The sequence below is a fragment of the Eupeodes corollae genome, chromosome 2 (genome assembly GCF_945859685.1).
Source record: "Eupeodes corollae chromosome 2, idEupCoro1.1, whole genome shotgun sequence".
Classification (NCBI taxonomy): domain Eukaryota; kingdom Metazoa; phylum Arthropoda; class Insecta; order Diptera; family Syrphidae; genus Eupeodes; species Eupeodes corollae.
In genome coordinates, this window is record NC_079148.1 from 135,911,291 (window position 1) to 135,927,371 (window position 16,081).

The 16,081-nt window shown below is 39.3% G+C and overlaps 1 protein-coding gene across 17 annotated transcripts in view; it reads right to left on the reverse strand.

Moving 5' to 3' along the window:
• Positions 1–222: 222 nt before the first annotated feature.
• Positions 223–16,081, reverse strand: part of LOC129947976 (JNK-interacting protein 3) — a 70,287-nt gene continuing 54,428 nt past the window's right edge. For all 17 annotated transcript variants that reach the window (XR_008781804.1, XR_008781803.1, XR_008781802.1 and 14 more), the window contains one exon: positions 223–389. Coding sequence is in view for 12 of the 17 variants with exons in the window: in XM_056058777.1 (XP_055914752.1) it covers positions 286–389 (104 nt within the window). In the remaining 5 variants the exon portion in view is untranslated. The remainder of the gene's footprint in view (positions 390–16,081) is intronic.

A 16,081-nucleotide genomic window follows, 5' to 3' on the forward strand; every position in this document is an offset into this window, starting at 1 on the left:
TTTTTATTGCGAATAATTTTTTTATTTTATTTTATCAGCATTATTTTGAATTTTAAATAAATAAATGTTAAAGCAATTTCCACAAAACTATTTCTATTTTATAGTTGCTTGGGTTTTTGTTACTATAAACTTAATTACTCAGTTGTTATTTTTGTTTTTTCTGTTTTCTGTTATTAAATAGTTAATAATAAAATCTGATGTTTGATTAAAAGGTTCGTCCTCTTTGTTTTTTTTTGTCAAAATGTGGGAAAAAAGTGTGGCAGGGTTGTGTAGAAAATATCATGCCTAACGCTGACTTACATGCCACACAATCAAGTAGCTCTTATCACCTCGGTTTTCAATAGTCTGATTGGGTTCCAAGCGAATACTGCTCTCCATGTCATTGTCACCTGGAAGATTATTATAGAAATTGTTGTTTTTGGGTTGTATTAATATGTACAAAATATTAGTATTTTTGTTTAGGGACTAATAGAAAAAGGAAAAGCTTTCACACCGATGCTGTTATGTTTTGAATAAAATAAATAAGGGGTGAGGTTACCAATAAGCCAAATATAAATCAAATATTATAAAATAAGAAGCAAAAGCTACAATGAAAGGAAAACTAAAAAACGAAGGAAACATACAAAATAATAATTTATTATTTACTATTTTACTATTTTATATTTTATTGTCAAAACAACCCATAACCCATCCCGTTTTTAACAAAAATACCTAAAAGTTTTGCTATTTTGTTTGTGATTTTAAGTTTTATTAAACTTTGTGAAGGGGAATATTATAATTTTTGATGCATGGGGATTGTGGAGTGATAGTGAAAGTAAGTGCATTTTGTGGATACAAATCTTTTGAATCTACAAACTGATTTAAAATTGAATGCCAAAACCTCAAAAAACTTTGTGCGGCTTTTTTATCTTTACAAAATTCTATATCGGAGGGGTGCTTTGTTTTTGTTGACAACCCTGGAATAAACAAGCAATGGTACCAATTGCAAATAATATTTTGACCGACCATTTTTTAAAACTGATTGGAAGAAAGGATATTACTCTTGATTGATAGCTGAACGTGTTTAGACGTAGATTCTTATTCAATAAATTAATAATTTTATTTAAGAAGTGCTTGCTTTGTTATTTTAAGATTATAAGAAGTTGATAACAATCACAACAATTTTGGCGACGAGGATATCGGTTTGCGTGTATTTAATTTTACACAGAGGAAAAAAAAAACATGGCGAATGAGCAGAAAATTCTGGAACTCTTGGAAATTCAATCCAAATTACTCCAGTCAATCATGGGTAATTCAAGCCTGAGTTCACATTCTGCAAGACCAGAGCTTTTAATGGATTCGTTAGCGAGTAACATTTCCGAGTTTTGCTACGATCCAGAGCATTCACTCACATTCGAAGCATGGTTTTCTCGGCACGAGGATATATTTAACGTGGACGGGAAAGATCTCGACGATGCATCCAAAGTAAGACTGGTAATGCGGAAGCTTAATGCAATAGCTCACGAAAGGTATGCATCGTACATCTTACCAAAGAACAAGCGGGATATAAGTTTTGAAGAAACTGTGAAGAATCTCAAAGCAATGTTTGGGGTTTCTGAAAGTCTTTTCAATTCCCGGTACAGATGTCTGCAAACAGTCAAGAGTCCAGTAGAAGATTTTACTACCTACGCAGCACGTGTCAACAAAAACTGCGAAGATTTTAAGTTGAGCGCCCTCACACCAGACCAATTCAAGTGCCTAGTTTTTGTGACAGGACTGCAATCATCATCAGACGCAGACATTCGAACAAAACTGTTGTCTAAATTGGATGAGGACGCGAGTTCAGATTTAAGCAAGTTGTTGTCCGGCGTTCAAAAGTGGTTTAGCCTTAAAAAAGATGCAGCATTAATCGAACAAGCGTCATCACCAGCAACCTCAGTCAATGCAGTCAGAACACATCAAAAACAAAAAAATCAACTTCAGTCGGCGCAGCAGCAGAAGCAACAAAACAGCTTGCCAAGATCCCCTTGTTGGAGTTGCGGTGAAATGCATTTCTCACGAGATTGCACTTTCAAAAATCATAAATGCACAAATTGCAATCATGTGGGGCACAAGGAAGGTTACTGCAGCTGTTTTTCAACAAAAAGTGACAAACTAATTCCGACGAAAGCAATAAAGAACAATGGTCGACATGGGAACAAGAAAAAATTCTCCCAACAAAACAAAGCCGTCTTTGTTAATTGCGTCCAACATGCGAAGCGAAGGAAGTTTGTAGAGGTGAACATCCACACCAGCGCTCAGAGATCAAGCCAGTCTATCCGTCTTCAAGTAGACACTGGTTCTGACATCAGTATGATCGATATAAGTACATGGAACAATATTGGGCGACCAGGAACCGTACTTAAAGATCGTGAAGCAAAAAGCGCATCATTGAATTCCATCAAACTTATCGCTGAATTTCCTTGTGAAATTCAGCTAAATGGGGAAGTAAAATCTTGTAAATTATTTGTTTCAGAAGTTAAGTTTTTAAATATTTTAGGAACAGATTTGTGCGAAATATTTGATTTATGGGACAAGCCTATCAACACAGTGTGCATTAGTCGAATCATTCAACCGACGACCGCCGATCGCAATGCAGCCATATCAAGCATTAAGAAGCGGTATGCTAAATTGTTCAAGTCAGATGATTCTTCGGTTTGTTCGAAACTGCAGGTCGAGCTCCACCTTAAACCAAAAGCTGTTCCAGTATTCCGAGCCAGAAGAGATGTGGCGTACGCTGTCCTTCCCCAAATAGAACGGGAACTCAAACGTCTACAGGATCGAGGATATATCACTCCAGTTGATTATTCAGATTGGGCAGCCCCAATAGTGGTAGTGAAAAAGTCTTCAGGAGAGGTACGTCTGTGCGGAGATTATTCATCAGGTCTAAACGATCAATTAGAGTCGCATGAATACCCCATTCCAACTCCAGAAGCTATTTTTACCAAGGTCGGTAACAGTGAAATCTTCAGTCATATAGATTTAGCGGACGCATTCCTACAGGTCCAAGTCACACCCGAATCTGCTAAACTGCTTACCATTAACACCCACAAAGGTTTATTTAGACCCTACAGACTAGCACCTGGTACAAAGCCTGCACCTGGAGCATTTCAGCAGATTGCAGACACAGTTTTGGCGGGTATTGAAGGAGCAGCAGCTTATATCGACGATTTCATCAACATCACTGAACTTAGGTCATTCCTAGGAGCTGTAAATTATTATGGCAAATTTGTGAAGCAAATGCGAGAGATTCGAGCACCTTTGGACAATTTGCTACGTGACGTCGAATTCGTATGGTCCAAAGAATGCCAGCAATCATTTGAAAAGTTTAAGGCCATTCTCTCTTCCGAACTTTTGCTTACACACTACAATCCGAATTTGCCAATAAAAGTTGCAGCAGATGCCTCAAATGTGGGATTGGGTTCATATATTGCGCATACATTTCCGGATGGCTCTGAAAAAGTCATCATGCATGCGGCAAGGTCTCTCGCCCCAGCCGAGACAAGATATAGCCAGATAGAAAAGGAAGCAGCGGCAATCATATTTGCTGTACAAAAATTTCATCGAATGATTTTTGGTCGAAAGTTCACTTTATTGACTGACCACAAACCACTCAAAGCCATATTTGGAAATAAAAAAGGTATACCAACTCATACTGCAAATCGACTACAGAGATGGGCACTTATCCTCATGATGTATGACTTCAATATCCAATATGTCTCCACCAAAGAATTCGGATTTGTCGATGTTCTATCTCGATTACTCGATACCAAGAGCGAATTGGACGAAGAAGTTGTCATCGCAAATACGAAATTTGAGGAAGATTTTTCAACATGTCTGCTCAACGTAATCGAAGTGCTACCTATAAACTTCGAAATGGTTAAGAGTGCAACTCAAAAAAGTAATTTGTTACAATCAGTCATCAGTCAAATGAATTCCGGATGGAAATTCAAAAATCCACCAGAAATGGTTCCATTCTATAATAGAAGAGATGGATTAGCTGTAATCGATGGATGCCTTATGTTCAACGACAGGATTGTTATTCCATTTTGCCTTCGTAAACGAATCCTTAGGCAATTACATCGAGGTCATCCAGGAATGGAAAGAATGAAGACAATAGCTAGAGGTCATGTGTACTGGCCTAGGATAGACGAGGATATAGCAACGTACGTGCGCCAATGTCAATCATGCGCCACTGCAGCTAAGTCTCCAATCAAAACAACGCTTCAGTCATGGCCCATAACCACATCTCCAATGGAAAGAATTCACATTGATATTGCAGGTCCAACAGATGGTTTCTTTTATTTCATTGTCGTGGACTCATTTTCGAAATGGCTAGATGTTTTCCAAATCACTAGTATTACTTCATCAGTCATCGTAAGTAAGTTGAATGAATTTTTTTCTCGTTATGGAGACTGTGATCAACTAGTTTCCGACAATGGAACTCAATTTACGAGTGCTCATTTCCAAAGTTTCATAAAATCTCGAGGTATCCAGCATCTAAGAACAGCACCATTCCATCCACAATCAAACGGACAAGCGGAGCGATTTGTGGATACTCTCAAGCGCACTCTGAGGAAACTTAAAAACGAGGGGACGAGTCTCGACAACATGGAAACATTCTTACAAACTTACCGTTCCACTCCAAATCGAAATGTGAAAGATTTCAAATCTCCAGCCGAAGCATTCATCGGTAGAAAAATTAAAACTTCTTTGGATTTGTTAAAGCCAAGAAAACCAGTTCCAACAACAACTAATGAAAAGCAGAATCAGCAGTTTAATAAGCACCATGGCGCCAAGAACCGGCAGTTTATAGCAGGAGATATGGTCTACGCTAAGATTTATCGTAACAATGAAGAGCATTGGGTTTCTGGAACTGTAATCGAGCGCAAGGGCAAAGTAAATTACAACGTCCTGGTCAATGATGGAAACAATAGACGACTTATTCGTTCACATACAAATCAGATTAAATCGAGATCTTCTGATGTTCCATCAAACCAAAAGTCATTGTATTCTTTTTGGACACCTTGGATTTATTTACATATCATCAGACTCAAGAAGTTCCAAATGTACCAATTGAAGAAAACGAGTCAAGAGCTGAAGAATCGATTTCCGACGATTCCGATTTCTACGGATTCCCATCAGAAAGCATCACTCCGGAACCAGTAAAAACAAGATCAGGAAGAAGTGTTCGTGCTCCAGAATGGATGAGGGAATTTGATTCTTCCTAAGCAAGGGAGGTGTTGACAACCCTGGAATAAACAAGCAATGGTACCAATTGCAAATAATATTTTGACCGACCATTTTTTAAAACTGATTGGAAGAAAGGATATTACTCTTGATTGATAGTTGAACGTGTTTAGACATAGATTCTTATTTATTCAATAAATTAATAATTTTATTTAAGAAGTGCTTGCTTTGTTATTTTAAGATTATATCACATATCACAACAGTTTTTAGAGAGTGCTCCAAGTTTGGTGATAGAAAAATTCAATATTTAACGTCGATGTTTTGACGCTTAAAATATTTTCTTTGTGAAGAACTTTTGTATCGAAAAGAAAAAAATAAGATTTCTTTAAATACAATATATGTAGTAAAATTGGGTTCCCTCTGGTTTGTTTTTTAATTGTGAAAAAATCAGTTGTCTTGATGCCTTTACTCTCACTTCACAATCACCGATACATTTGTATTTACTCTTGTATTATTTTACTATTTTTAAAAAAAACTATTGTTGATGGTAGGCAAGTAATAAGAGTTTCCAGCTTTTAGTCAAGTTTGATTATGCTCCTCTCCGGATTAGACTTAAACTTAGAACACAAAGAACCTTAAATGCCTGCACTATTGGAATTTAGAATTCCAATTGTGGAGTTTTCAGTTGGGGTAAACAAAAATAGCACTCGAAACTCGAAATGTTTCATTACCATTAAAATGCTGTGGGATAAATGTTTTCTGAAAAAATGAAATCAAAACTTGTTGTATGTTGGTAGAAGACCTCAAACAAATATTAAACATGGAAAAAACCCACCTCTGTCTATCAATTCCTAGTCTCAACTCCCTGCGGTGAACATCGGGTGCCTAGTACCTCAACTAGAAATTGGGTTCTAACCGCAGTGAAAAGTTTTTGGGGGGCAGTAAATGAGAAAGGGGGGGAGAGGTGTTTCCACTAAGGCACCTTATCCAGGCGGCAGCGGACGAATTCTCGAGATGGAATCATCGGTGGCGTCTACAGTTCCAGTTAGGTTGAACTACTTAGCGGGCTTCTACGACTTATTCGGAGCCCAGGCCTATAAGGAGCGGTTCATCCGGCCCCCGTCCTTGGAGTTATACTAAGGATCTGACCCTCTAGGTTGGGGGTTAAGTCGTCGGGGTGACTTCCTGACCACGTAAAAAATACATTAGTTGCGAAGCACCAACAAGCCTCGGATACGGACGGATTTACTGTTGACAATCCAAGCAAACGAAATAAGGACAACGAACTTCGGATATGCACGTGGAATGTTAAGTCCCTTAACAGACCACGTGCGGCCGAAGAATTAGTGGAGGCCCTAAACTGCTGCAAAGCAGATATTACCGCCACCCAAAAAGTACGATGGGATAAACCGGGCAAACGCAAACTAAAAGACTGTGATGTATACTACGGAGACTGCTACCGAGAACAAAGACAGCGCCTATTTGGGTGTGGATTTGTTGTTGGAACTAGACTCAGGCAAAAAGTCCTGAGTTTCAACAGTGTGAGCGAGCGCATCACGACAATCCGCATCAAGTCTAAATTCGCTAACATAAGCCTAATATAAACGCCAGCCCCAACAGAGGAGAAAGATGAAGACACCAAAGACATATTCTTTGAGCTCTTGGACAAGACTTATAAGCAGTGCCTTGGCTATGACATTAAAACTAACTTAGGAGATTTTGGGACAATCGGGAGATACAGCCTGCACGACACCTCCTCCGACAACGAATTCAGGCTGATCGATTTCGCTGCGGGGCGAGACGTTCTGGTAGCTAGTACGCAGTTCACACATCTTAACATCCACAAAGAGACATGGAAATCTCCTGATCAATCAACTGTCAACCAGATTGACCACATTGCGATCAACGCACGACACTTCTCCAATATACAGAATATCCGAACTTTCCGAAAGGCCAACTTTGACTCGGACTACTACCTCGTTGTAGCCAAGGTACGGCTACGGATATCCCGGTCCAAGCCAAAACAAAGAAGTACTGTGAGAAGTTTCGACGTTAGACGGCTACAATCGCAGGAGACTGCGATGTCATTTTCCGATCGAGTCTCTATTAAGCATTTAGCATTGAAAACAAGTGGCAACATTGCTTTGCAGCCATAAGAGAGGCCGCCTCTGAAGTGCTAGGTTTCATACGGCCACAACAGCGAAACCCCTGGTTTGACGACGAATGCCGGTAAGCACAGGCAGCGAAACAAGAGGCATACAAAACGGCGCTGCACAGAAGGACCAGAGCTGCTCGCGAGCTCTACGAGCTGAAGAGGAGAGAGGAACACCGGCTTCTTAAATGGAAAAAAGAGAGCATGAGAAGCGCGCGATCGAGAAGATAGAGAGATGTCACAACAGGAAATTTTACCAAAAGGTAAGAAAAATCGATCCAAGGGTAATAGCCACGAACCGAAGCCTGTAAAGACGATCAGGGGAACATTGTAGTAGAACCGTTGTCTATGTTGAGAATATGGAAAGACCACTTCTCCAAATTATATAACGGCGATGACGAACCGAATTCCGCTGAAAGGGAGATAGAACCATGCAACCTAGGCAACGCAGATCAATAATTCCGCCTATCCGACCTAGACGAAGTGCAGATAGCTATATCTAAACTTAAGTCAAACAAAGCTGCTGGGGTTGACGGCATCACTGCCGAACTATTCAAAGCAGCAGGCGATGACTTGGTAGGCAGCATGCACCAACTCATCCAGAATATGGTCGGAAGAAAGCTTGCCTATGAGTGGAATCTCAGCATAGTATGCCCGATACATAAAAATGAAACCCTCCCAACCTGATAGGTCCTTGAGCATTGCGACAGAATTGAGAAAGATGGGTTAAGTGGTCATAAGGGCAAGACCGAGTATATGCTGTCATCAAAAAAGGACATTGAACACCGACGTCTTATACAAAACGTCACCATGGACAGCTATAACTTTGAGGTAGTTAAGGACTTTGTCTACCTAGGCATTGCTATTAATGCAGACAACGACACCAGCGCTGAAATCAAGCGAAGAATAACTCTTGCAAATCGCTGCTTCTTTGGACTTAGAAGGCAATTGAGAAGTAAAGTCCTCTCTCGAGCATGTAAAATCACCATCTATAAGACACTCATCATCCCGGTTCTCATTTATGGCGCTGAGGCCTGGACCCTGTCAAAGAAAGATGAGAGCGTCTTAGGATACTTCGAGAGAAAAATTCTTCGGGTGATTTTTGTACCCGTATGCATAGATGAAGAATGGAGGAGAAAATACAACCACGAACTGTACGGGCTGTACACTGACCTAGTTAGCAGAATTAAAGTCCGACGGCTTAGATGGCTAGGCCATGTAGAGCTGATGGACATCAACGCTCCAGCCCGGAAGGTCTTCGAATCCAATCAACAGGGACAGCGCAGTAGAGGAAGACCGCGACTCAGGTGGCGAACCCAGGTGGAGACGACCTCAACCAACTTGGCGTGTGGAATTGGAGACAGCTAGCTAGGGACCGAGCTGGCTGGAGACGCATGCTGGTTGAGGCCCAGGTCCGCCCTGAATTGTAGCGCCACCTTAAGTAAGTAAGTAAGATGTAGTATATTTTTGGATATTTTCGTTACCACAGCCTGAAATTGTTTTTTGCTCCTACAGTAAAAAGATTATGCAATGAAATAGTTTTGAAGTCCAAAAAACAGAATGTGGGACATAGAAATCGATATATTTAAAGTTTAATTTTTGTCTATGGAATTTTGAAGAAAATGTATTTAACCTTCCGAAGGCATGGCTTTTTTGCCTTAGTGAATTACATCTGCTGTTGTTCATCGTCCCATCAACTTTTATAAAAAAAAACAGTAATGAAACTGAAAATCAATTGTTATAATTTATTAAAAATCGTGTATTTACATTAAAAGAAACTGAGAAAGGTATTCTTTTGAGGTTTTATAAAATGTAGTGGGGTGATGGGTGACCCCACTTGGCATAGGAGGGTTAATAAAGTAAAAGCCAATTGTTCCAATATAATGAAACAGACATTAAAATTGTGTAAACCTGTTGATAACAACAATGTTTTATAAATTTGGTTTAAGTGGTTACCAGAGATTAAAATAGACACTTAAGGCATATGGGATTCTAACTTACATTCACCGATTATATAAATTTAGGATATAACAAAAAATTAAAAATCTTCATGCAATTATTTAAAAAAAAAAAACTTATAATTATTCTGGTTGTGCAATTACAAAGAATGTCTACGTGTAAATAAGCAATATGTGGGAATATGTTTTACGGCAGAAAACGGCAAATTTGCATCTTTGACAAAATTTAAAATTTGGTCCGATTAGACTTTGTTTAAAAATAAATAAATAAAAGGATAAAATCAATGCAAGTGTATACATACAAAATAAATCATCAACAATAAAAATAATAGTAAAATGTACAAAAATGTAGGTAAAAAAAGGGGCAGATTGGTAAAGGTGACTATCTCACTTTTTATATAAAACAAAAAAAGAACGTAGTTACCATCACGAGAGAGGTGGGGAGAGGTGTTTCTACTAAGGCACCTCTCCTTATCCAGACGGCAGCGGAGGAATTCCCGAGATGGAATCAACGGTGGCGTCTACAGTTACAGTAAGGTTGAACTACTTAGTGAACACCTTATAGGGCTTCTTCGACTTACTCGAAGCCCAGGCCTGTAAGGAGCGGTTTTTATCCGGCTCCTTATCCTTGGAGTTATACTTAGGATCTGGCCCTCCAGGTTGGAGGTTGTGCGTCGGGGTGACTTCCTGGCCACGTAAAAGCTTTCATAGTTGCGAAGCACCAACAAGCCTCGGATACGGACGGATTTACTGTTGACAACCAACGCAAACGAATAAAGGACAACGAACTTCGGATATGCACGTGGAATGTTAGGTCCCTTTACAGACCACGTGCGGCCGAAGAATTAGCGGAGGCCCTAGAACTATATAAAGCAGATATCACCGCCATCCAGGAAATACGATGGGATGGGCCGGACAAAAAAAGGATGAAAAACTGCGATATCTACTATGGTGACTGCTACCACGAAAACCAACAGCGCTTATTTGGATGCGGATTCGTCATCGGAGCCAGACTTAGGCAAGAAGTCTTGAGCTATAGGTGCATCAATGAGCGCCTCATGACCATACGCATCAAGGCTAAATTCGGCAACATTAGCCTGATATGCGCGCACGCCCCCACAGAAGAGAAAGACGACAACACCAAAGATATGTTCTTCGAGCTCTTAGACAAAACATATGAGCAGTGCCCTAGCTACGATATTAAAATAGTCCTGGGCGATTTTAATGCCAAGCTAGGAAGGGAAGACATCTTTGGTGGAATAATCGGGAAGAACAACCTGCACGACAACACTTCCGACAATGGATTCAGGCTCATAGATTTTGCTGCGGGGCAAAACGTCATGGTAGCCAGTACGCGTTTTCCACACCTCAACATCCACAAAGGAACTTGGACTTCTCCAGATCAATCTACCGTCAACCAGATTGACCATATTGCGATCGACGCCAGACACGCTTCCAGCATTATGGATGTACGAACTTTCCGAGGAGCTAACATCGACTCGGACCACTACCTCGTTGTAGTCAAGGTAGCACTTCTGATTTCCAGACCCAAGGCAAGACAGGGAGGTGCTGGGAGAAGATACAACGTCGAACGGCTACAATCGCCAGAGATCGCCAAATCCTTTTCCGACCGAGTTACAAGTAACCTCTCTCGAAGTTCTCTGCCGCCAACACAATGTATCGAAAACCAGTGGCAGCATTGCCAAGATGCAATCAGAGAAGCCGCCTCTGATGTGCTGGGTTTCATACAGCCACCAACAAGGAACCCCTGGTTTGATGAGGAATGTCGGCAGGCAAATGCAGCCAAACAACAGGCACGCAAAGCGGCGCTGCATAAAAGGACGAGAGCTGCTCGTGAGCTCTATGAGCAGAAGAGGCGAGAGGAACGCCGACTTCTCAGAAGGAAAAAGAGAGGGCATGAGAAACGTGCGGTCGAAGATGTTGAGAAGTATAAAAGCAGGAATGAGGTTCGAAAGTTTTATGAACAGGTGAAACGAAATTCACAGGTACACAAACCTAGAACCGAAGGCTGCAAAAACGAAAGTGGAAACATCATAGTGGAACCGCAGTCAATGCTGAGAATATGGAAGGACCACTTCTGCAGACTGTATAACGGCGACGAAGAACTGAATTCCGCTGTCAGGCAGGATGACCCATTCGATATAGACGACGAAAGCCAACAATCCCGTCCTCCCGACTTAGACGAAGTAAAGATTGCCATATCTAAGTTGAAGTCTAATAAAGCCGCTGGAGCAGATGGCTTGAATGCCGAGCTCTTTAAAGCAGCTGGAGATAAGTTGGTTAGGAGCATGCACCAACTTATTTGTAAGATATGGTCGGAAGAAAACATGCCCGATGAATGGAACCTCAGTATTGTTTGCCCGATCCTGAAAAAAGGCGACCCTCTAAACTGCAGCAACTATAAAAGAATCATCGCATATAAAATCTTCTCTGCCGTAATATGTGAACGTCTAAAGCGCATCATCAACAACCTGATAGGTCCTTATCAGTGTATTTTTAGACCAGGAAAGTCCACAGTCGATCAGATATTCACATTACGGCAGATCCTGGAAACAACCCAAGAACACCAAATCGACACCCACCATCTTTTCATCGATTTCAAGGCCGCATATGACAGCATCTAAAGGGACGAGCTGTATAGAGCCATGTCTAGTTTTGGCATCCCTGCCAAACTCGTCCGTTTGTGCAGGATGACCATACAGAATTCACGCTGCTCCATAAAGGTTGGAAACAAAACAGAACCTTTCGATGTCAAAAAAGGTTTAAGACAAGGTGATGCGCTGTCATGTGATTTTTTTAATATCGTGCTTGAAAGAATAGTGCAGAGCTCACACGTCAACACTAGAGGCACTATCTTTCAAAAGTCTGTCCAATTACTGGCATATGCTGATGACATTGACATGATCGGAAGAACTCAATGTGATGTCAATGGGGCTTTTGTAATTATTGAGGCAGAGGCGTCAAAAATTGGTTTAACGGTTAATGAGGGCAAAACAAAGTACATGCTGTCGTCAAGAAAGGACATACAACATCGAACGTCTTGGTCAAAACTTAACCATCGACTGACGTAACATTGAGGTAGTCAAGGAATTCGTCTGCCAAGGCTCCGCTGGCGCTGTAAAGGCAGAAAACAACACCAGCGATGAGATCAAACGCAGAATAAATCTTGCTAACCGCTATTTCTTTGGGCTAAGAGAAAGCAATTTAGTGACAAAGTCCTCTCTCAAGGGACCAAAGTGTCGCTATATAAGAACCTCATCATCCCCGTCCTGCTATACGGTGCAAAAGCATGGACTATGACCTTGGGTCGGTTCGAGAGAAAAGTTCTTCGTGTGATCTACGGTCCCGTATGCATCGAAGGGGAGTGGAGGAGAAGATGGAACTTTACAGCTACGTAGACTTAGCCAGAAGGGTAAAAGTCCAACGACTAAGATGGCTGGGTCATGTAGAGCGCATGGAAACCAATGCTCCGGCCCGGAAAGTCTTCGAATCCACACCCACAGGACAGCGCAGTAGAGGAAGACCGCGGATCAGGTGGCGCGCACAAGTGGAAGGTGACCTCACCCAACTTGGAGCGCGAAACTGGAGACATCTAGCTAGGGACCGAGCTAGATGGAGAAGTTTGTTGGGTGAGGCCCTAGTTCACACAGGACTGTAGCGTCACCTTAAGTAAGTAAGTAAGTAAGTTACCATCACTGAAATCAATTTTAAATAAACTGTTAAAGTAGTAACAAAATTATCAGCTACATAACTTTCCTATCCTTGAAAAATATTTGTGTGTATTTTATAAAGCCTTCCAATGGAGAATAGGCAGTTTCAACCCATCGGTTTAACATATTCAGGCCTTTATCACTGAAAAGGTCTTACAGCATGAAATAATGGGCAACATTTTAGATCGCGTGCATTTTTGTTTATAAGTTTTCTAATAAGAAAAGAAAACAAATTGGGAAAAAAGGATAATTTGAGCTCTTTCCATCAATTTATTGTAAGCGTCTAAATGACTTATATCCTAAACGATAAATCAAATGCTTACTGCTGGTCTTTAAAAACACTTTGGCTCGTTTCATACTACACGGTTTTGACCGTACGAAAAACCGGACGGCATAAAACGGATCAATGGCTAATCACACATTATCGCGGCGCCGGCATTTTGCCGTGACCGTATAATGCCGCCGTACGGTCAAAACCGTGTAGGGTCAAATGAGCCTTATACCCCAAATCAGTATTGAGCAGTAATTATTACGCTTATACTAAGACATGACAATAGCCTTCAAGGCTTCATGAGTTATTAGCAAAATTTAATAATTAAGTTTTCTTTTTTAATGAAAATGCCACTTACGATTAAATAGCGGATGAGGCTCGACACGTTGCTGCCAAACCTACTTCCCCGTCCTTTATTCTAATTCAGACCTGTTATTCTACCCAAAAAAATAATAAAGTAGGGCACAGTGAAGAAAGTTTTTTTTGTGGTCTTTTTAAGGGAAATGCGAATAAAACAAATTTTATCCCATTACTTTTCCCAACATTTCGTAAGTGTTTCTTTTTTGAACATGTATCAGTTCCGTCTTCGGAAAAGATGCAATTGGAGCAGAAAAGAAGCAAATATGTATTATGTTATGAATAATTAAATTTAATAAAGAGGTACTTATATACAAATAATTGGATACAACTTATTTAATTCGCACTTTCTTCAAATAGACCAAAATAGTCTAATCAAAAATAGTCGAGTAGTTACATGAACAAATTGGTCAAATTCATTAAACATTATTAAAAATGACTAATAGTGATTTATTTTGTAAATAACTCTCATTAATGGGGTTTCTTTAGGTGCATACATCAAAATCTAACCACCGACTGCACAATCATTGAAGAGATTTCATGGAACCCCATACTAAATTCAGTACAAACAAGGACAGGAAAGCAAATTTGCCAAAAGCGTTCTTTGCCACTTTTCTCCACTTTATTTTCCGGTGTGGCCTTATTTTATTAAAAAAAAAAAAAATTTAAACAAAAATGCGTTTATTACAAACTTTAAACTGCTTTAAATTTTTGAACTGCACGCAATCCTGAATTTGGCCATTTCTAAGGTTCAAACTACACAAAGGGCTTCTTATGCAGTTGTAAGTTAACTAACGCATTCTTAGAACGCACATTAGCTCGATTTTCAGTTGCCATCAACATGAAAGAAGTGTCACTGTAGCTGCCGAATTCTCATTCAATTATTTTTTTTAATTTGGGGAATGTTGTAAAATAGCAACATCGATCGAAAACGGAATCAGTCAAACTGACATAAAAAGAAATTGGTTTGGTTTCTGTGCAATGAGTTTTCATATCTCAAAAATTTAATTCTACAAATTTCATTTTGAATCGAAAATCGAATCAATATTTTGTTGAAAATAGAACACAAAAAAAAAAATTTGCATTCTGACAGATCACAAATAAATCTATTAAAAAAAAAGAACCAAAAGACGTTCTTTTGACTTTGATAGTTCGATGTGCTTAGAGTGCATTCGTACACCAAAGGGCAGGTTTAGTCAACATAAGGGACTTCATTTACAGTCAACTTCTTTCTTTGGACCAACTTTGGCAACTTGTTAATTTTTCAAGTGTCATAAACTTAAAACTCGGAACTTTCCTACCAAAAACATAATTTTCTACAAAAAAAAACTCCTCAGGCAAGCTACAAGTCCAAAACGATTTAAATTTTGTATTGTAGAAAAATATTACTTAGTAATTAACAAGGAACTCTTTTAAAGAAAGCAATAAATGAAGTTGTGCATAAAATAAATAAATCATAGAGAAATAAAGTTCAGCTTTCACTTGAATGAAAAAACTTAATTTAATGTCATTTTGAAAGAAGTAGACTTGACTTAATCGTTTGGAGATTTTTCTTGACTAACTTTTCAGTCAAATTTTCATTAAAGTAGCCTTAATTGAAAGGAATTTTCTTTGGCAGGTCGCCAATCAGATACTAGAAACTTGATTAACTTTCAAGTCTCTTGTGTTGTCTGTCATTTGCATTCAACTGCAATCTTTGAACGTAACTTTTGACTAATGCAGTTAGTTAGTTTTTCAAATGTCACAAATTTAAAACTTGGACCTTAACTTCACTCACCTCTTTCTCCAATTCAATGGACAAAAACTATTAAAAACATTATTGCCTACAAAGCACTCCTCAAGCAATCTACAAGTCCATCACGATTTGCATTTTGTGTTGTAAAGGAGTATTAATTTATTCCTTTCCAATTTGACAAGGAGCCCTTTACACATGATATTAAATGGAATTGTGCAAAAAATTAATAAATCATATAGTAATAAAGTTCATCTTTCAGTTGAATGAAAAAAACATGATCAATTGTCATTTTGACATAAGCTGACTTGATATTTAGGGAGATTTTTCTTAACTAACTTTCCAGTCAGTTTTCCAAAAAAGTTGCCCTAATTCGAAGGCAAGTTTTTGGCAGCTTGTCAATCGGATACTAGAAACTTGCCTAACTTTCAATTTCCTTCTGTCACCTGAATTTGCCCAATGTTACACACCGGATTTGTCAATTGTGGCTTTAACTTTTTACAAATCACCTTAACCGCTTCCACCCCAGTATTTCCAGATTTTGAATTTTAATCAATTAATATACACTTTATTTTATATTTAAGAAAAAAAAGCCGTTGCAATTACAGAAAAAAAGTGCCTCAATATAAAGCAAAAAATTGACAAACAAAAAAGAAAGAAAGAATAATGAAT